The 22789-nt window shown below is 33.6% G+C and overlaps 1 protein-coding gene across 2 annotated transcripts in view; it reads right to left on the reverse strand.

Annotated features, from left to right (window-relative positions):
- The window catches only part of LOC134267682 (sterile alpha motif domain-containing protein 9-like), a 115099-nt gene extending 94421 nt beyond the window's left edge, over positions 1-20678 (reverse strand). Inside the window, exons 1-6 of one of the 2 annotated variants that reach the window (XM_062749900.1) lie at positions 20527-20678; positions 17127-17433; positions 16475-16703; positions 14489-14562; positions 8365-13262; positions 6741-7052 (exon numbers count right to left, since the gene is read on the reverse strand). In XM_062749900.1, coding sequence (XP_062605884.1) covers positions 6966-7052; positions 8365-13262; positions 14489-14562; positions 16475-16703; positions 17127-17415 — 5577 coding nt within the window. In that variant the 5' untranslated portion in view covers positions 17416-17433; positions 20527-20678 and the 3' untranslated portion in view covers positions 6741-6965. Of the gene's footprint in view, positions 1-6740; positions 7053-8364; positions 13263-14488; positions 14563-16474; positions 16704-17126; positions 17434-20526 lie in introns of those variants that run through there. The other variant, XM_062749901.1, reaches the window with a different exon arrangement.
- Positions 20679-22789: the final 2111 nt, after the last annotated feature.

Raw genomic sequence — 22789 nt, forward strand, 5'->3', positions numbered from 1 at the left:
AAATGCTTTTCATTTACCATAAGATTTTCCCTTTTTTCAAGCGTAAAATTCCTGTAGTATTCGTAGTAACCCATAATGCAACACTCATTCAGCTGATTGGTCAGTTAAAATCATGCTGGTGCCTCATTTGCTAATCTGACGCCAAAAAATAAAGTCCCGGTTCCCATGCACAAATATTTGTCCAAAAAGAAATTTTAATTCATGACAGCAGAAAATTGTATCATAGCGAATACTTATTTAAGTTTGAATGAATGTAAAAGAGATCAATTGATTGAAGTACATTTCTACAGACATTATCAGCTTATTCTAGGGTGGTGAAAACTGAAACGCACCATAACTTTTCTGTTTACCATGCCTCCGCGTGCTAGTCACTTCCTACAATGAAGCGCATTGAAGTGGTAAAATTCTCCGTTTGGATGAAAAGTTCTGAGTCATGTTTTGAAGGTCAATTATAACATAATGACACGCCCATATTTTTAGAAACGAGAAAGTAATATTCGTCGTAGTTTTAGGACATCCCATTCTTCGCGACAAGCATCATGAGTTACACTGAAATGGAGCTTTAAAAAAAATAGAAGAGGGAGTTAGATACTCCCCGCTTCTGTTAAACACAGATTGCAACGAATATGTACATATTTTTGAACTTATCATGTCTATTGAAGTTACCACAACACATGTTTTGGTCGAACACGTGTTTACTCGGTGTTTATTTAGATCCTCAATTTGATTGGCTATTATATTTATGGAAAACCTGTTCTACAGGTATTCGAAGAAACAACTTGACCGTTTTATCAATTTCTAAAGAAATGGGCGTGTCAAAAGATGACAATAAACACTCTAAATATAGCTCAAAACGTTCCATTCGAACGGAAAATTTTACCACTTCAATGCGCTTCATTGTAGCCACATTTTTCCTAGCCACATTTTTCCGTGAATAATTTACCCTATCTCGCTGAAGTCTCGCTAACTCTCGCCAGAACCACTGCTAGAGCTACTCTGAACTCATCGGGTTTTATAATTTGCAGAACACCGAAAAATAAAAGGTTCCGAACACATTAGTAGGGGTGCATCAACACCAGGGTATACTCCTCAGATTCGTCACACCTGACTGCGTTATTGTCACGGGTATCGGCGTGGAATGACGACCCGTGTTCGTGCTGATTATCTTGCATTACTTCTGTTTACATTTTATTGCAGTTACGCGTATCTGTGTTTGTTTGTGTACTGCAATGACCTGTACAACTGTAATTGTAAGTTTCTGTGGTATCTTTCCTGCTTAGCGCCCATTCTCAGCAATAAGGTGCAATTAATGTCGTTCCCTTGTTACTCGATATTTAATAATATAAGAATGTTTTTCAGCACGAGCAGGTAAACATAGGTTATGGTCCGTAAACATCCACAAAAATGAGCAAAATCGGGAAAAGTCTTCCGAGATAAATACGTCTCTGAATTTATGAAAACAATACATACGTTACTGTCGCCAAATCCGTATTTCAAAAATAAAACATAATTGAAAAACTCAAATCTAATAAACGTGTATTTTTATGCACAGAAATTTACTGCACACCATATGAGAGTAAAAAATAATTATAAAAGTAAAACATAAATCACATGTAAATGGCAAATATTTTGCAGCATGTCGTTGTCGCCCAGTTGTTTGATACCTACGTAACGCCATCATATAACTGAGCTTGTAAATTATGTTTATGCAAATATATTTTCATCTTCAAGAAAATCAAACAGTAGACACCTTGTACTATCCTGTAAAATTTATCTGATATTTACTTTCCTTGAAATATTTTCAAACGACTTATATGCATTATAAAACTTCGTCGGTTGTATTTTCGCAAATACATACGTTATACATCTTTCTAAAAGTATATAAATGTGTTAGGCCCTATTAATGGTGCTTATATGATTAGGAAATGGTTCATATTTTTTATTGCATACACATTTTTAAATCATTCTCAACATTTGAAAAATGTACAGTGTATTAACTTACCGGAATTTACATACGTTACCAATACTTACGTTACTGAAAGAATATTACGCATATTCTTGTATCACGTGTTTTCCACATGATGTACCTCATTACTTGATGTTTAAAGTAAGAAAATCATGGTTGTAAATACAGATATGCAATAAATATCAATGTAGTACATGCATATCAGTAAATCTTAAAGAGCTTCGAAATTTTCGGATACCTACATAACATTCGGTAACGTTGGTATTAACTGAGCCTTAATTTTTCATTTCTTTTTTTTAACTAAAAAAATTAAGGTTTTTATAATGGTAGGAGTTATGTTGACAGTAAGTCTACCATTTTAAATTATAGTTAATCTCGTAAACTTTATTTTCTATATAGCTAATACTCTTTTTAATCACTACAAAATCTTTGATCTATTCAGTACTTCTTTGTTTATAAATTTCCCCTAGTTTATTTCAAAAGATGACCAAATTTGTTGATAATGGTACAAACACAATTTGATAGTTCTATACCTTTAGAAATAAACACAAAAATTGCAAGATTTTAAACTTTAACCCAACAAATCATATTAAAATTTTTGTCATAGCTAGTAACGTATGTAACGATTTTACGTTACGACAATATTCTTTAAAAATATTATAATTATGATTGTTTTTAAATTTATTGATTTTTCCATCGTCCACTTATTTCAATTTGATACAGGTCATGTTTTTCATGAAGGCAATTAGAAGTAATAAGTAACGTTACATACTACATTATTCAGTAATTATTAAAAGTGTTCTTCGGTTGTTCTAAAAAAAGAGGTTTATTGACTCTTATGCCTTAAAAAGTACAGATTATTTGCCCTTGCATCGAATAAAAATTATATTCCTGCATATAAATGTTTTCTAAAGTAGTCAAAATGCCTTAATCATTGTATTTCCTAAATCAATATACACAGTAACGTATATATTGGGGTGATTTTAAAGAAAAAATACAATGTATTTCAATTTGTCATAATTTTGTCATCAACACATTGGTGTTATGGATATTTTACCATACAACTCAAAATTATCTGTAGAAAACTTTGCAGGAAAAAAATTGAGCGTATACTCAAGTTGAATTTTACGTCTCTGATATACCGTAATTGCACATTATTACTGAGAATGGGCGTTAGACGAAGTGTTTAAGGAATCACTGTCTAGTTAGGAGATTATGCCAGGGCATCAACAATAGTGGAAAACATGGGATAATTTTGCCCGTTATGCTAAAATTATCCCATGTTTCCCACTATTGTTGATGTTCATGGCATAGTCTCCTAACTAGACAGTGATTCCTTATATTTCCATTTTTACTTGAAATAACTGTCTTAAAATAAATCGAAATACCGTCTAATTTATTAGATTTGAAATGCATATTTGAGCCATAAAAAATGAATTTTAAACATGAATGGGTCAAGTCTTCATTCTTCGTTAACGCTTAAATGATTGAAATGTGAATGTGAAATCTATTTCATTTGTCCAAAAAAAAAAAAATGGAATCTGAACCCATTCTATATGAAAATCGAACATTTCTGAAAAAGTACGCTTCAACAATCCCGTTCATTTAAATCACACTGACAAACATCGACAATACGTATACTTCGTAGCGTAGAGTTTAACGTGGTGGGTTTTGCGCCAAACCCTTCGATATGGAGTTTCGAATCATACGTGAAGCTATTTCTTTTTTGTTTTCACATATCTTAAAAACATGAGTGAAAAATAAATTATTAATAAAATATTAAAACAATGAAATACAGAATTAAATGTGTAATAAATCATATAAACTGAAAACCATATAACTTTGGAAAATTTAGCTTTCGTGAACTTTTTAGAATTGAGAAATGTCTTTTCTCAGAGCGGGGGATTATCCTCGCCTTGCACGCCTCCATTCTTTAAATTTCCGTAGTAAATAGTGTAAAGTAAAGTGTCTTTATAATTTCAAATCTTATACCGAGTGATCAATTATCAAATTTTGCACACACACACACCTTCCAAACAAATGAAATGTGAACAATTATACTGAACTGTAAAATTTTGAGTAAAATTGAACAATACTTTTAAGAATAACTTACTTTTCATAAGGTACCGGTATATGGTCAAAAGAGAAATGATGAATGAATCACCTTAGCTATGTACTGGAGCTTGGTCTTCGGATTTCCATCTTTGCCAAGTTCCCTAGCTGTACATGTAATTTATTTTAAATTACTTAATCATTGATTAACAAATAGAAAGTATCATTTGATAATAAATACATGTACTAGAAAAAAAATATTGAGAAAAATTCTTTTAAAAAACATTTTTTTTAAAAATACACCCAAATATTTACATTTGCTGTGTTTTTCTACTAAGTCAACTGTGAAATTGATTTGAAAACCATTTTCGTGTATACTCACGCGTAGAAATATTCACGGAGAAACGTGTTAATTAACGTGACGTCACAATGAGGTTTCAGCGACGTTAGTAAAAATGCAACGATATAGGGCAGCGAGAAATTCAAATATTAAGTATATTTTAATTGCTTCGAAACATGTAAAATGTAAATATAAGGAATGTTTTTAAGTTTAGTGTGAATTATTGGTGTGTGAATCACACAGACTTGCACGTAGACATATTTTTCATGTAGCGCTAGCGCGCTTCATGAAATATGCCTACGTGACAAGTCTGTGTGATTCACACACCAATAACTCACACAAAACTTAAAAACATTCCTTAATTAAATATGTACTTTTAGCGAAAGATATCATTACAGAAACAATATATGTTTATCAATGAAGGGCAAGTTGCCACTGTTGAACTTCGACAGCCTCTGGAAAGTTGGTTTCCCTGTTTATTTTGTCAAATAGTGAAGATATTAAGCCGAAATTACATTGCAAAAGGCGGGTTTTATAGGGGTCTTGTCTTTATACATTTCATGCTTTCAACAGCAGCCTTTCAACCATTCACGTCCAACTTGCCCTTCATTGATAAACATATATCATTTCTGCAATGATTTGGTTTTCACTAAAAGTACAGAATTTAGCATGTGCATTTTTTTAAATGTGCAAATTTTTTAATTTTTTTTTCTCACAAAATTCATATGTATCTTTTTTAAAATATCTGTTTTTAAGTGATACTTTCTATCTGTTAATCAATGATATATATTTATAAACTGTAAAAGTTTTAATTTTATACTTCACATAGTTTTGGGGCTATTGTAAACATAATTTTTTGACATCTTGACCTTTGGCAAAACCTTAAGTCGTTTTTGTGTCCGAGATAATTAAGCAAAGGCTCAATCTTTAAAAGATAGAATCGTAATAAACTTTGCATTTTTTATCGTATATATACTCTCTTCTATTAACTGATCAAGATGCCGTGACTATTTTTTCTTCCCGAAAATATTCATTTTGTAAACAGATATAAGAAATTCAAACAATCGAAAGACTTAGTAAAATTACAATTTTTAAACTTTGAAAGTTTTATTTCGGAGTGTAAACCTGAAACCATTATCTACAAATATTTTTTCTATAATATTCTGACTATTAATAAATACCATAGTAATTTTAGATTTACACGTGTGTACGAATTGACTTTTCACATTTGTGCCATGTTCAGAAAAACGAAAAAAATTGTGTACAAATTGACTTCTGTAGTTTGCATGTATGAGTCGGTTTGTGTACGAATTAATTGTAGGTCAGCTTTATGTAATGAATATTCATTAGACGAGAAATATTGATAACGACAAATATCAGGAATTATAAGCTTTGTTTCCATCAACAAAATGTCTTTGAATGAATTTGAATCAGACAAACGAGGTACTGTGAGCAATGGGCTCACTAAATGATATCCCCCCCACCTCCCCTATGAATATTTTGGTAGTGTCCATGTTTTATTACGGGAAACCCAAAATATGTATGTGATGTGTCATATCGAAAATTAAAATAGGAAGTGCACAATGGCAATATGTAATAATTACATTTGCATTATATCTTTATTGTATGAACCTACTGAATTAAGGAATCACTGTCTAGTTACTATAGTATGCCAGGGCATCAACGATAGTGGGAAACATGGGATAATTTGCATAATGGACATCAACTGACCAACTAAAAGTTCCCAGTGAACTTTTTAAAATTGTTGCTTATTTCTTAGATAAAGATTCTGTGAAAGTTTCCTTTTTTCCGATCATGACATGGAGTACGCGGCGGGTGTTACCGGTTGGAATGGGATGCTCAGTATTCCTTGCATGGGACGTGTGCCCACTTTTGATGTTTTAAAATTTCCTGTTTTTCCTGCTTCAATTTGATTCGATACGCAAAGGCATGCTTTACGTGAGAACAATTTCTAAAACGAAGTATATTATTGACAAACAATTTGATGAAACAAGAATTTCAGCAGTCTCGTTAAAAGTCACCATTTCCTTCTATGGTCGATACAATTACCTTGTCAGCTAACACAATTTATCATCGAGTCAAATGCTGGCCGAGGTTTTTATTACTTATTGTTAGTCCATTATTTATACACTGAATTGACGATGGATTTTTCTGGTATATCCCGATCATGACAAGGAGCACACTGCGGGTGTGACCGGTCGGCAGGGATGCTCATTCCTCCAAGGCACCTGATTCCACCTCCGATGTTTTGGAGGTCCGTGTTTGCGCTGCTCCTATTTTGTATTGTTTTATGGACTTAAGATCTTAAATACTGTTCGTTCATCTCAATTTCTTTTATTTTATGGGAAAGAAACTTCAGACTGACAACATATGAAATTTAGTTTTAATGACACAAAATCCACAGCAACAGATGCGCTTGAGCATTTCTAAAAAAGAACGACATGAGTTCATCATGATTAAGGAACTATCCAAAGAAAAGTATTTTTAAACAAGGTAGGTATTGGTTGTTAACTTGTTGCAAATAATTGGACAATGTATTACACGATAACGAAATTAATTATATACAGCAGTGCATATTTTTCACATTTAGGTGCGATCCACAAATTTACAGCGTTTCTGAAATAAATCGTTCTTTTCCTCCTTCAGACGAGCTTCCCTCTTGATCATTTCCCTCTGCAATTAAACAAATAATTTTTAAAAAACTATTTTGATTTCCCGAGAATGATATTATTTTACTCGGGATCAGCTTTTTCTCAACCATGCACTCTATTAAATTTAAAATGAGTACTAGAATGTATCTTACAGTCTTAATGTTCTTACTCATAATTATATTCTAGAGCTAAAACATATTTTACAAGAATTGTTTGTTAAAACCGATGCCCTCGCATGACAGCTTATGACAAAGGTTGAAGTTTCTCAAATGCAAGTCTAACTCCAAGGTGAAAGTCAATAGATTAAAAATGTAGCTACCTAAGGAAAGCATTTAATTGAATCAATAAATATACTTGTGAAAAATAAGAACGCTATTGTTCAAAGGTGATCGGCTAGTTTTTTAAAGAGTACCTTAAAATCCCAAACCAAGATCAAAAGGTCAAAATTATTGGTACTGTAAATCACTTTTTATTCGCGAGAACTTTATTTTCGCGTAATTACGCGAGACAGTGTGCTCGCGAAAATTTAATTATCGCGTGCAATAGTATTTCTTAAGATTATATAAAGCAATAACCACAATTCGTGAAAATTTTGTCTCGCTAATCAAGAATCAATGACTATATCGCGAAAATAAGGTGTCGCGAAAATTTAGTGATCTACAGTATTCAAAGGAAGGCATTGTCACAAAAATACATCTACTATGAAAGCCCTAAAACTAACTGTTAAAAAGTTATAATAAAGTTTAATTTTTTTTTTGGAAAGTAAGCCAATCATCCTGGTCAGCGTCAAACTATTGGTAGTTGAAGGAAGGCCCTGTCTCAAAGAATACACCTGTGAAATATGAACGCCCTAGTACACTTGTATTAACTATTCAAAAGTTATGAGCAAGATCAAGATTTTTTTTTTGCAAGTGGGACAAGCTCTAAGGCCAAGATCAGAAGTAAAAATAAATTATACTCAAGGTAAGGTCTTGTTTCAAGTAATACCCAATACATTTATGACGTATAACGGTCATAAAATCAAATGTTTTTTGGCCAAGGTAAATGTTTGGCAAATTTTGCAAACGTGGGTCAAACTCCAAGTTCAAGAGGTCAAATATGTTGTTTTTCAAGTAAGGACATTATCACTAAGAAAAGACATATATTTCATAAAAATATGAAAGCCATAGCTCTAAATGATCAAGTTGTTGGCAAGGTTAAAGTTTGTCCAGACAAACCTACAAGCAAACGGACATAAAATTCAACAATCATTTTTGAAAACATTATTTTTACACTTTGAATTTTACATTATTTTTATATATTCAGACTTCTATAGATCATAAATGCATACAAACCTGTTTCGAATTTACATCTTTTCTTTTTTTTAGATTTTCAATCTCTTCTAACTGTTGGTCGATTTTTCCTACAGCATTTAAATATGCCTCATGAGTGGCAACATCTTGCCAGTTTGCTACGAGGTTGTTCGGTTTGGTTTGGTTCGGTTGTCTTGCAGTATTAACTTCTTCCCCTTTTTGCTTTTCTTTCAATTCCATATCATCATCTTGAGTATATGGATCGTTTTGTATGTATGCCTTTGGTCCGTTCCAGCTGAATCCAAGGTAAAATACAACATTCTTTTGCCACATACTCCTAGGGCTTGGGTAACTGTTTTTTACTTTTATGAAAGATTTGTTTCCATTTGGGCTTGTAACAGTGTACAATATTTCCCATCCATCCATAAGTAATGTACCCTTCAATTGCTGGAGCATTTCTTTTACCGGTTTTGATCGCCACAAGGCTTCACCATCTATGTATGTTTGTTTACATCGAATGTCTTTATAATAAACAATCCCGCTAGAACCTTTCCCCTTCCCAAGGAAGTAGTACGTTGTTTCTCTTCGTCGAAAAGCTTCTTCCTTTTGTTTTGGATAAAGTCTGTTGAATGCATTTTTCCATCTTCTAATTGCTTCTTCAACAGTTTCAACAGGATTGATTTTATACAATCTACTCTTTAATTTATGTTCGGTTGGCCAATGGATCATTACAAAGTACATGAATGCTTCCAATTGTGGTCGTTCATCATCACCCAGACGCAATGTCAAATCATACGCTCTTCTACTCCACTCTACAAGATTTTTAAAATCTTCCTCACGAAATGTTTTTCGGGCCATATTTTGAACAAGGGTGACAGATATCAAAGTTACAAAATCATAAGCCTTAGCATACTGTGACATAATGTTTTCTGAAAGCTTTGACGCCATTTCATTTAATCGACTTTCTCCATCTGGTGTGTTTCTCAAATCTAAAATACTTGATGATGATCGACCGCCAATGCGTTTTACTCTTCGTCTTATGTACGACGCCCTTGCCTCTGGAGAGAGGTGATCAGGTATTTCGCCTGTCTGTTCTCCAAAATAATTATCAAGATTCTCTCGCAGCTGAACAAGTTCATACCTTGGATTGTAGCTTACATTCAACTTTAAAATTTCTCCATCTTTTTCGTTTTTTAGTTGTGCAAGCTTGTCTTCTATGACTTGCATAGTCTTTTCCGAGCGTCCCTGAAGATCTCTCAAGAACTCAAGGGCTTCTCTTGAAAAAATTTCAAATTCCTTTGGATTATTCATATCTACCAGATATTTATGCAAATCCAATTTTTTATCTTTTCCAGGGAACCACAGAAAAATCAAATCAAGAAGCTGAACAATGAGACGCACTTCTCCAAAATATCCGGCATCATTTTCCCTGCTGAAGCGTGATTCTTCACTTACTATCTGTTCTTTGGAAAATTTTTCTATTCCCTTCATTGCCAGTTTTAAAATCTCCTGTATTTCTGAATCAGTCGGGGCTTCACAATCAGCCAGATACGCTTTGTACATGAGTGTTAATTCAGTCTTGTATATTTGACCATAAGTGTCCCAAAGGTAAGAGTTGTCAGGTTTGCTTTGCACTGCAGTTTTCGCATATTCTTCTGCTTTTCCCCAGTTAGCACTATGAATGTAAAATCGGGCGATTTGTTGTGCAAGCATGGGATCTTTTGTTTTTTCATATCCAGTCTCAAGCACTTCTGCAACTTTGTCTTTCCCCTCTTTTTCATTTATTTCTAATATTATGGGAGAGAACTTTTCTTTCTTTTGGTCTTCTGTGAATTCTCTCTTTTTTAAAATATCTTGTACAATCTTTTTCAGCTGTCTGACTGATGCATTCTCAGCAATAAAGAGGGGATGATGCAAGAATTCTATCATAATGTTACCAATCGACAGACCATCTTTCATCACGATGTAATCAAGTATAGCTTTTGCAAAGAGTTTACTAATAATGGACAGTGCCTGGCCACCAGTTGAAACTCGAGCATTTCTATTCAGAAGAACATCTGTTGATTGGCTTAGAGTGCTTTCCCAATTCCTGCACAAATTGGATGGATGTCTTCGTCTTCCGCAAAATGCAGATACACTACCCATAGAGTAAATAACTTTGCTACTGCCCTTCTTTCTTTCTTCCATCAAAGTGTCAAATGCGCTCAAAGGCACCGACTGAAAATCAATGTCATAAGAGTTGATAAGAGACAGATACTTTATCAGATACATCTCGTTTTGTTTATCAATACTGTCAACAAACTCTTTAACTGTGCGTTGTATGTAGTTTGCATCGAAATTTTCTTTCAAAATATTGAAGGAAATAAGAAGTTTTGGATCCACTCCATTATTGTTCCTGAACATTTCGTCCAAGGACTGATACTTCCTTCTCAGCCACTCCAGCTCCTTTGTGGACAGTTCATGTTTTAGCTGAACTGTATGGCTGTCAGTGAAAGTAGGGAGGTTTGCTCTCCTAATGCAAAGAAATAGGAGGCAATAAATGGCCTTCGTGTCACTTTTGCAAGATATTCGAGCTTTGTATTCTAGGCGTGCATGTAAATCCTGTACTTTTTCCTCATCGCCATTATCAATAAGAAGGATAGGGGGCAATGGGTTGTTGGGGTCTTCAAAATATCTCAGCCTTTCTATTTGACTGCAAGTCTGATCTGTAATTTTTCTAATCAGTGAACACCTGTAACTTTTCCTGAATTGCCACAGTATTTGATGTGCTGTAGTGGTTCCACCTGCACCTGGTTGGTGAAACAAATAGAAACATGGTACCCTAGTGTCATCAAATCTCTGATTTGGCTTTAGAAGTTTTTCCACACCTTGTTGAATCTTTTCCTGCTGACTACGTCGTAGGACATGGTTATCCTCAAAATACAGATTCCACCAAGTCACCTGCCCTCCTTGGTAGAATTTTTCTTCGACAAATCGCCGATGCTTTTCAAGCTTCTGAGTGTCATGACAAATATCATCTATTTCGCATTCATTACTGCTAAGAATTTCAAGATCACAGAGTTCATTTCGTATTTTTTCCTTTAAATAACAAAATGCACCTGCTGATGTTGGAAGCTGACATTTAGATACCATTGGTAAATAATTACTCACTTCCTTGACAATGTTATTTACATGTTTCCAGGGTAAACCAATGATACATCTTTCTTTCAAAGTTTTCTTGTCTACACTGTCCCTTCGTAATAACTCATCTCGCCAGTTTTCCATCAATTTGTCATTCTCTGACATTGCAATCCACTGATTCTGAAACTTAAGGATAACTTCCTCTGCAACTTCAAGCATGATGTCATAATTCTTCGAGAGAATAAGAAAAACAACCAAAGCCCTCTCATTTGGTATTTCTTGTTGTAAGAATCTTGTTACTTCTTTGAATCCTTCACTTCTTCTTTTTTTCCACTCTAATCTGTTTAATGGAATTTTTTGAAGAGGCTCATATCCATTGCAAAATATCCAAGGTTTGAGTTGACTTGTTCGCAGCTCATCGAGAACATTGTTTAAATTATCTGGATTGTTAGCATTTTCTTCACTATTTCTGTCAAAGTTATCCGTTGTATAAACCTTTACAACTCTTTGCAAGTCAGCTTCTACAAAATTGTACAAGCATTTTCCATCCAGGCTTGAGTGAAAGTCAAATATTGCAGTAGGCTCCATGTTGAGCAAAAATTCAAAATTTTCAGACACAAAATCTTCGTTCATTGCACTGTCTAATGGGCTGAGAAAAAGAATAGGGTATATGTCATTTGTAAGTTTTTCACATCCTGCCGTGTAAAAATTCAAAAATTGTTCTCGTAAATTTTCATTAGTCTCTGATGGCAAGGACTCTGCCTCCTTTTGTTTTCTATGTTCTGCAATTTTTATTTTTGATTCCATGTAATTCTTTAAATCTTCACCTTCCAAACTTTTTGGTACATTTCTGTCAAACCTGTAAATTCTTGGAACATTATTCTCTCTAATGTAGAAAGTATCATGATTTGTCAGAGTGTAATTTGGTACAACATCAATTTCAATGACAAACAGGGGCTCTGCTATTTCATTTGATAATACTTTATGCCTCACACTGACAAATTGAGGTGGTCTCAAACACTGTAAAACAATGCCTAATTGGTCCTTGTAGAAAGCTTGTTTAATTTGGTCATAGAAAACCTCCATGAATCTTGACTGGTTAATGTTGAAGCCAACTACCTTTCCTTCCAGAAGACCATCTTTATCAGTATTCCCTACAATTCCAAAATGAATTGTGCCATTTGTTCTCTCAGAAAAACATGCACATGCAAATCTAATAGTTTCCTCTGCAATCCAGTTCATAAGTGTAGACTGATCCTGATCATCTCTATGCCTGAAGCTATGCAAAGGTGCTATTAAATCAGATATGTAAAAGTTACTTGTTGTGAGAACTGCATGCCGTCTATAAGCATCAGTTGGTTTTGCTAGTGTATCAAATGTTCGAAATATTTCTTTGAATTTTGTCTCTGGGTCATTTTCTTCACTTTCATTTAAAACTCTGTTCTGACAAATTTCATTTAATGGAGGAGCTTCTGCACCCTCAATTGCTTCAAAACCACTGCATGGGATAACAAGGTAGGAACCCTTTTTGGATTCTTCTTCTTGAATTTCTTTTCTTATAAGCAAAAGTCTTTTTCTATCTCCAAAAGGCATATCTCCAAATAAATGCCCTAAATCTGTAATGTCACATTCTTCAAAAACTTTACCATCAATTTTTTCTCGCAAAAAGACTTCTAGATGTATGGCTTCAATACCCTCCTTCTCACACAATGGTGCAAGAACTGTTTTTAAGTCGGTTGGGTTGAGATCTTTAAACAGAATTGTAGAATGTGATACATCACATGAAACAGATCCAGCTCTATCAGATTTTGAAATCAATTCTGTAAAAGAAAAAAGACAACATATCTTTGCCATATAAAATTCTTCATTCAAATTCTTACATGTAACATATGAATTCATCTTAATTTTTTTTTAAAGAAAGAAAATAAATGCAATGTTCAGTACTGAGAAACTAAAATGTATAATAATATTCATTATATGATTAAATTTTAAAATCCCTACAAAAGTGTTATGGTTCTAACGTGAATTAAGGTACAGTGTTACAATAGCCATGAACCCCAAAACAATAAACACTATCAATTTTTTTATAGAAATTTAATGAATCCTTTTCTTAATGCTGTATGTCAGTCAGGCAAAAGTGGTTCCTGTGACCCTGTTATAGCATAAAATCAAAGCTCTTTATCCTGAACTTAATTACACAAAGATTAAATTTGAGATAACAGCACCAAAGGATTTGGTTGGGTCCACAAAATCACATCTAAAACATATCCATTGTATTCAAAATTTCACCTGCATATACATTTTTCAAAATTATGGGCCCTGAAGTTCGGAATAGGGGTTAACTTAGGCATCATTTACACTTTCAAAAATGTTCTCCAGGCCAGGCCTGGGGGCCATAAAAGTTAGACGACCATACTCTTGATCTCAGTCTCACTTCTACCAAAGGAATATATAATGGAAAAGTGAGACTGATCAATAGTGAGCTCATCTAACTTTTACGTCCCCCAGGCCAGGGGCCCGTTTTACAAAAGAACTTACGACTAAGACCAAAATTTAATTATGCTAAAAACTTTCTCTTTTACATTAATTTGAATATTGTTTTATTCTTTTGTAAAAGAATTTAACAAGATATTTTCATGATAGCAATTTCAAACAGAATCATTAATTTTACAAAATTTTACAATCAATATTAGTTTTTGGTCTTAGTCGTAAGTTCTTTTGTAAAACGGACCCCAGGTCTTTAAGGCCAAGAGAGACATACTAATATGAAAATATCTCAATGATGCATGGATTCATCAATATTTGGGGCTTGATTGAGGTCATAATATGGGTTCAGAATTTTCCCATAAGAATCTATGCTTTCTGCTATCTAATTTATTGTCATTGTTTGTCATTAAATTATCTGAAGATCAGAAATGCCAATGAAAGTGACTCAGTTGACCAAAGGCCTTCTTGTTTTCAGAGTAACAACAGCCAAATCAAGAGTAATTTACTCAATGACACAAATCATTTTCCCAAGTCCTGAACAGAAATATTATTAACATACCAGGATCTGTGATGTTCTCTTCATCCTCATCTGATGTTTCAGACTCTCTTCTTTCAATATTGGTGTATCTCCATCTGACATTTGTTAAGAATATAATATGAAATAATTTTTTTAAAAAACCCTTTTTCTACTACAGATAATCATACTATGAAAGCAGAGATCAGCTATTACATATTATGTTTGAATATACATTAACTTAATATTTCTAAACTATTTTCAAACAAGTTCTACAAGAGGCCCATGGGCCACAACACTCACATGATAAACTTTAGCTCTGCTGTACTTCACCAGATTTTCCCCTTTGTAATAAATATTGCAGCCCACCCTACACTCAAGGGGTCATGATTTTATCAATTTAGAATCTACACTACCCAAGGATACTTTGCCCACGTGGCACAGTGGTTAGAGCGTCTGCTCTAGAGTCATGAAGTAAGCAGTTGATCCTTACTTCGCGGGTTCGAATCCCACTGTGGGATGTGAAGACCGGTCCTTCGGATGAGACTGCATAAACAGAGGTCCCGTGTTGCAGTAGGTGCTGGCACGAAAAACAAAATAAAAACAAAATTTGCACTCCTCCACCGGCAAATAGTGACATCTCCATATGAGTGAAAATTCTCCAGAGGGACTTTAAACAATATAAAATCAATCCACATCATGACATGAGTTTCAGCATTTCTAGTCCAGTGGTTCTTGAGAAGAAAATGTTTAAGAAAATTTTCCATATATTTTAATGTAAAACTGAGATTCTCTATGGTGACCCAGTTCTAGCCTTGGGTGTCATGAATTTAAAATCTACACTACACAAGGATACTTCCACATAAGACACAGCTTTTCAGGCCCAGTGGTTTGTGATAGGATTTTAAAAGATTTTTTTTTCTATAGATTTCAATGTAAAACTGGGATTCCCTAATGTGGCCCTAACCTACCTTAGGGGCCATGATATTAACAATTTAGAATTTACACTACCCAAGTTTCAGCATTTCTGGCCCAGTGTTTCTTGTCTTTTCTTGATTATCTCCCCTTGTAAGGAGGTCTGGCCTTCTATTCAATAACTTAAAATTCTGTTCAGCTAAGAATGTTTTGTACCAAGATTGGTTAAAATTGGCCCGGTGGTTCTTTAAGGTAGTCCGATCCTCAGGTTTATAAAATTAGCAGTTAAGTAATCAAAAATACTCATAAAAGTATCTCTGAATCCACAAAGTTATGTAAATTTATCCGCAGTATTTCTTTAAAGTTGAAGATTAAAGTTAATCATATTATATAGGGAAAATTGTCAAATCAACAATATTTTTGCAGAAAAAGCGAATTGGAATATCAGCAATGCATTTTCTAATTGCAAATTGATCAACAAATATAATTCAGGTTAAAAAACGATAGGTATCCAAGCATTCAGAGAAATTGTCATGATTTGTATTCTTATCTGGTAAGTTTTGTCTTCTATTTCGATCATGTATTCTATAATACATAGTGTAAAAGGTTTTTGCTATCATTACAAGACACCACAAATCACTTCTTATTTCATATGCTAATAAGCATTGGTATCTAAGGCTGGATTCAAGAAAATCTTGTTTCTCTAAAACTATATTTTTTTCCTTTTATAGGGTACAAATGTCAACTTTTTTAAGACCTTTTCTAAGACCTCCAAAACCTTTCAATCTTATATAGATGAATAAAACGAAAATTGTTGCATGAAAAAAATTCATTTTCAAGCTTCATTTTGATGCATTTCATATTAAATATTAATTTTTGGAGTTGTCCTTCCTGGCTGAGGATCGGATATCCTTAAAAAAGTTGAAAATGTGCAAATTTTACAGAAGGACGGACAGAGGGACAACTAGAAGGATTGACCACAAACAACAAGAGCTTTCAGCTCAGGTGAGCTAAAAAGTGTTGATGAATAAACAATTCATACCACATCCATCACATTTCATGCTGGGCAATAAAAGACCAGATTGTAATAACATTGTGTTGAAAAGAAAAGGATACATTTTTTTATTCTTTTTTGACACTTTCTTCCTTACGGCTGTTGGATACAATGCTTGAATGCATTCTGCCAAGTCAATCTTCATACTTTGTGTTATGTCCCCTTTTCCTTCCCGCCAATACTCGTATGAAATTTCCCTCAAAATTTCTGGTTCAGCAATATTTTTTCCCTCTGCAAGACGAAATCTTTTTTCCAGCACATTCTTCAAAAACTCAGTCCTGCTTTCTTTCTCTGTGAATATTTAAAATACTTTGCTTATTCTATTTTTAGAACGACAGTGTATTGTCCGGTTCACACAGAGAGTTTAATTGGAATGAGACGTAAAGTACTGCAAATGAGATTTGAACCACGTTCACACGAAGAATTTAATATGAATTAGTTGATTCGAATTAATTTGCTGTGCATTTATATACTGTATGTGTACTGAAAGAAGCGGGCTCCATATTTTAGCAGCTTTGGTGCGGACATCGATGTGCTAATTCATGAATAGCGTTCAAAAAATATTTATTAATACAACACATGGTACAAACATGCGTAGCGCTAATTCATGATTATGCCAATGTCATTTCACCAAAATAATAATGTTAAAAACGAAAAAAGTATTGGTCATGAACAATCAATAAAAAAATAAATTTTCTCCCTTTTCTGTTTTACCTCTTTCTAGTTCATCTTCCACATTTGTATGCTGAATTTTTTCCTTTATATCAGGCCGATCTTTAGCAACTTCTGTTAAAAATGATGTAAAGGCTCTTTCCTTGGTATATAAAATATTTAACAAACATTTTGCCTTGTCTTTGTCTGTTACTTCAGATGATATCCGCTGCAAGTCATCATGTTCAATAACACACTCTGTGAACAAGTTGTCCACAATGTCTTGAGCACGCAGTTCCTCCAGCAGATAAGTGTAATTCTTCTGAATCATCAGCCTATGCTTAGTTTCCATTTTAGCAGGTTTAGATGTCTGAAAATACATTAACACAGAAAGAACGAGGGCGCTTTTGATTGACATTCGGCAGGAATCTGGGCGTAATTGAAAAGTGAAAATTTTATCGACATGTCACATGAAATTTTAACATTTTTTTTATTTATTGGGTTCCTGTGCAACAGAAAAAGAAAATATTTTCACGAAATTGAGCTTTGATTTGCTAAATAATCACTTGAAAATTGGCCAGATCAGACATTTGGTAGAAAATGGTACATTTTTAAACCCGTTTTTCTAAAATTTTTCTATCTCTGAGTCTTCTCTCCATAATTTTGAAACGTAATTTGTGTGTATTTTAATTCAAAGAAACGAATACACTTTTTTAAAAAATGGAGAGAAGACCCAGAGATCACAAAAAAATAACTTTTCTCCAAAAAATCCACATGTGTGAATGTGGTGCTTCTTTGTCCTTTTAAAATCGTCTGAATATGTGTAGCGGTGATAGCTCAGTAAGTCGGACTACCTGCTCAGTACACTCAAATCGAAAAGTTTTTGGTTCGAGCCTGGCATGGGGCGTCAATTTTTTTTTTATGCAAGCAACCATTTATTTTGTCCCTTTCGTTTTTATGTACTGATGTATTAAAATTTTGAATTAAATAAATTTTAGTTAAGTTTGGTTCTCGAGCGAAATCAATTCTAATCTTCTATTCAATAATGTACATGTACAAGTATCATGCATCTATGCATTAAATATTTTAGGTGTTTATTTTTTGTGAAACATTACTATGTTATAGAACCACCTAGGAAAAACGGACATAAGGCCATAATAAATAAATTGCTAAATTCTCATCCAATTTTTTTTTAAAAATCGAGGCGGGCAGGCGGCTTTTATTTTATATTTTTTATTTTTTCAATTTTGCAGATTTTTTATTGACCAGGTCAATTGGTGTAATTTTATCTATAACACCCGAATAAAAGTCATAGTAAAGGTTCAATTATCTCTTACTTCACATCATCACCAATCTTTTTCAACCAATGACCCTTGTTTCAAATATATACGCACGTATTACAGCAATTACCATCTTTTCAGCTGTCAAAATCATGTCGAATTTCGCGGGATTTAAAACGAAAGTAGAATGGTAGATGAATACCGATCCCGATCAGAATTAAGACGAAGAAAAACAGAAATTAAAAAAAATCGAGGCGGGGTATAAAATCGGGGCGGGTGGGGATGAGAATCTAGGAATATTTTTATTATGGCCTAAATGTTACAATTTCACAAAGTCTTTCAAACTGAATGAAAAAAAACATATGGACGTGTCTGTAAAATCTGAACAGCTATGTTCAGCCAACCAAATCATGGACATTTAATTAAACCATAAATGTTTCATACAAATGATTCCTGCAGATCACTCGCCAAATGCGCCCATCTTCTTTTTTTTTACACGTATTCAATTATTCAATTCATAGTTTAAAATCTTTACTTTCCCAAAATGGAATTATTTGTCATCATTAACACTTACTGTTGTCACTTGCTACTGTGCATGCCAATGCTGAAGGAGTCAATTCCTTAGTAATATCTTTACTGATTTTTCCCTTTAGATAAACAAGATATTTCAGGACAGATGATACAAACAAAAAATGGATGCCTGGATTGTTATATATTTTTTTACCTAATTTCATTGCAAATGATGCAAATAATAAATTTCTAGAATATAAAGATATTGTAAACCTTCGGATCTGTGACGTTAAAATTCTACCCTTCTGAAACCATCCTTATTATTCTATACAAATATTTTTCACTTCAACATGTTCAAATTCCATTTTTGTGCAACTTTCAATAAAAATTTAAAAACTATGCGGTGAAACCTATTCATTTTATTCATTACAACATGACCCAAATTGTTATTTTCAAAATTTTTGACAAAAGTTTGTTTGTATTATCTGTCCTTAAATGTAAATATTTTTCTAAAAATTGCTGTGAACTGACTAGTCCCCATGTATTAGTCAAATGAGCTATTCCCTGCTTTGGAAATCGAATCTAATTCCTGGTTATCTGTGATCCTCTAAATTTTACTTTAGTATTGTTATACTGTATGGCCGGATTTTTTGGCAGGAATTTAATTTTGGCGATTTATAAAAATTCACCAAATAAAAAACTTTAAATTTGTAGTCTTTAGGCTTTGCATTTGCAAACAAAAGAGATGAGAGAGAGTAGGGGTGCTTGCATTACATAGGAACAAAATTCACTCCCCCTTTTTTTGGACTTGTCTATTCTCTGATTTCATCGATACCACAAAGCATATTTATAGCATGTAACTTCCCTATTTGTTATGGTAGATCACCGGAAATAAACAAGTCAACAAACAGTTAAAAATATAGATATATCCAGTTAATTGATATTATTTTGAATAAACAAAAATATAGTTCTATATTCAAAACTTATTTTAATTTTTCTAATTTGGATTTCATCAGTGCCAAAGATTTAACCCCAATAAAGGTCATATTTGTTCGACAATGGTTTCAAATCATCTGCCATTTAAAACAGCACACTCATGAACAATAAAATTTATTCAACAATAATTGTTTTAGTCAGTAAGACAATATGTACTTGTTAAAAATCTGATATCAATTTTTTTTAACATATGTGTGACAGTATTGCGCTTAGGATGGTTTGTTTACGTAAACACACACATGCACTTGGAATGCATTAATTATCAGCAAAATGTTGAAACATGCTTGGTGTAATCAAGAAAAGAATTATTTACGTACTTAAGCTATTAAGATCTGTATTTGTATTTTTGGAGTGCATTTCATCCATAGGATCTGCTTTACCCCCATGATTTCCCCTGAACTTTTGGGTGCATCTAAAATGAGCACGGCCTTTAAATGCGAATTCATTAACAATAACAGTTTTGAATTCACCAAAATATTATCTGTCAATATACAGTTGTTGACTGGGGTAGAGGGAAACAGTCAATCTGTTTGATCGGAGAGTAAGACTAGGCCGCGGGCAATAGACATAAAACTATCATGTTTTCATGGTTTTGCTATGTTAAGATTTTTTTTTTGCTACATAAACCCAAATCCACAATCATCGAGAGCAAAAAGGAAATAAAAATGAAGACTCACTTTAAAGTCATCTCATGCTACGTGCAGGTACAAGTGGTTCACTTCGTTATTCATCTGCAGTTCTCCATCCCAGCGATATTCATCATACTGGTGTTACTTTCGATTTGGTTTCTCCGAAAGTCCGTTATTTCTGGAAATCACGCGGTCGAGACGCTCGGTTGTCTCCGTAAATCTCCGACTAGAGACTTATGGCGAATTTGTTGCACACGAACTGGTTCAGGTTTTGGTTTAAGTTTTCAAACTGGTTTGAATTTCAATCCTGTTTACCTCGGTAAAACAAATGAACAGTTTATACAAGATGGCGTCAAAAAGATGCAGAACAACATACATGTACATAAATTTGTTAAAATCTTTTTCTTAATAAAATAATCCAAGAAATTATAATGTATTTATATTCTTTAATTATCTTACATATAGTTAAAGTGCAGTATTTATATTTTTAATGCCTCACAGATTAATCAAATGAACAATTTCCACATTTTTTACACATGGAAAGATAAACACTCGGATATTTATAGTTACTCTTCAGATTTCTGTCTTTACCATATGTTCTACAGTTTACCATTCATGTTGAAGTTTGTTCAAATGATTCAAACCCTATTTTTGAAAAGGAAAATTTAACATATTCTGTTCATTATTATTGAACAAACACCATTATTTTAATATATGCAGTATTTATCTATTCTCTGAAGCCTTATATATATATAAAACATCAAATATCAGAATGTGGCATTTTAGTCAAAATAGTTGCTTGTCCTAGAAAAAAAAATTATTTATAACTTTATTTCTTTATTAGAATAGTCACCATCTTTCATCACCGCCATATTGGAATACTTGCCGCTCTTTCGTAAACCGAATAAACCACCTGCGGAGGTGGTTTGGTTGGTTTAACGAACTGGTTTCAGTTACAGCCAAAACAAATGGAAATCCGGTTCTGGGTTTAAACTAGTTTAAAACCAGTTTGTGGAACAAATGAACAGTTTACAAAACTGGTTCAAAACTAAACCCAGTTTTTGAGAAACAAATTCGCCCTTAGGGGACGACCATTTGATTCTGAGGGGGGCTGGCAAATTTTTTTGAGACGGATTATTTATTTTCATGCCCGTCAAGGACAGATTATTTATTTTCAAGATTATCGAGGACAGATTATTTATTTTCTTCTTTGTCTTACGGTACCTTGATCGATTGATTCTAAAAGACTAATAATTTATGTACCACAGGCGGATTCAGGATGGCGGGCGTGTATAACTTCGTGCAGGCAAGAGGTCTGGGGCCGCCTTAAGGCCCCCAGTGGGTCCTGGGCGAAGCACTGGTGGAGGCCAAGGGAGGGAAATTCCCCAGAAGCTCTTGGGTTTTCGGGTATTTTAAGAGTAAAACCATGCAGGACATTTATAGTGGTATTGGTTATTATGTAGCAAAGTGTCATTATTAAAATTGGTCATATCATACTTTGAATGAAGGGGGTCCAGGGGGCGAAGCCCCCTGAAGCTCGTGGGTTTTTGTGTATTTTAAGAGTAAAACCAGGCACAATTATGTAGGAATTGGTTAGTTATGTTCCAAAGTATGACATAATCAATACTAGTCATATCATACTTTGGATAAAGGGGGCCCAGGGGGCGAAGCCCCCTGAAGCTCTTGGTTTTTGTGTATTGTACTAAAGTATGGCAATATTAATATAAATCATATCATACTTTGAAATTTTAGGGGAGGGTCATACACATGTATGCCTTCCTTAAATCCGCCACTGTATACTTTGTATTAATTTATCGGGAAGTATAATTCTTTGACAAGAAAATTTATCTTTTGTGGTGTTTAAGAATTGGTTTGTATTTAAAGTGATTCATCACATCTACTGAGTGCCCATTGTCATGTTGATCAACTGACTACAAGTTTCCAGTCTGGTAATCTGATTTAAAATATTTTTTGGTTCTAAATTAGCGAGCGAAGCGAGCCAAAAAAAATGCTGAATTGAAGATAATCTGAGGGTTAAATTACACAGAAATAAAAAGGTATTTTCACAATATTTAAATATCATAAGTCAAGGTCAGATTATTTATTTTCTTTGCAGAGGAGGACGGATTATTTATTTTCAAAATTTTCAGGGACAGATTATTTATTTCCATAATCTGCCAGCCCCCTCCTCAGAATCAAATGGTCGTCCCCTAAAAGGAAGGATGTGGTCATTATGTATATGGTGGTACCGTTTGGTGTTCATCGGACATTTTCTGTTGTAACAAAAGATTCAATACTGAGTTTTATTGGA

This window comes from Saccostrea cucullata, unplaced genomic scaffold, assembly GCF_032062105.1.
Source record: "Saccostrea cucullata isolate Sc308-1 unplaced genomic scaffold, CSIRO_AGI_Scuc_v1 ctg2518, whole genome shotgun sequence".
Lineage (NCBI taxonomy): Eukaryota > Metazoa > Mollusca > Bivalvia > Ostreida > Ostreidae > Saccostrea > Saccostrea cuccullata.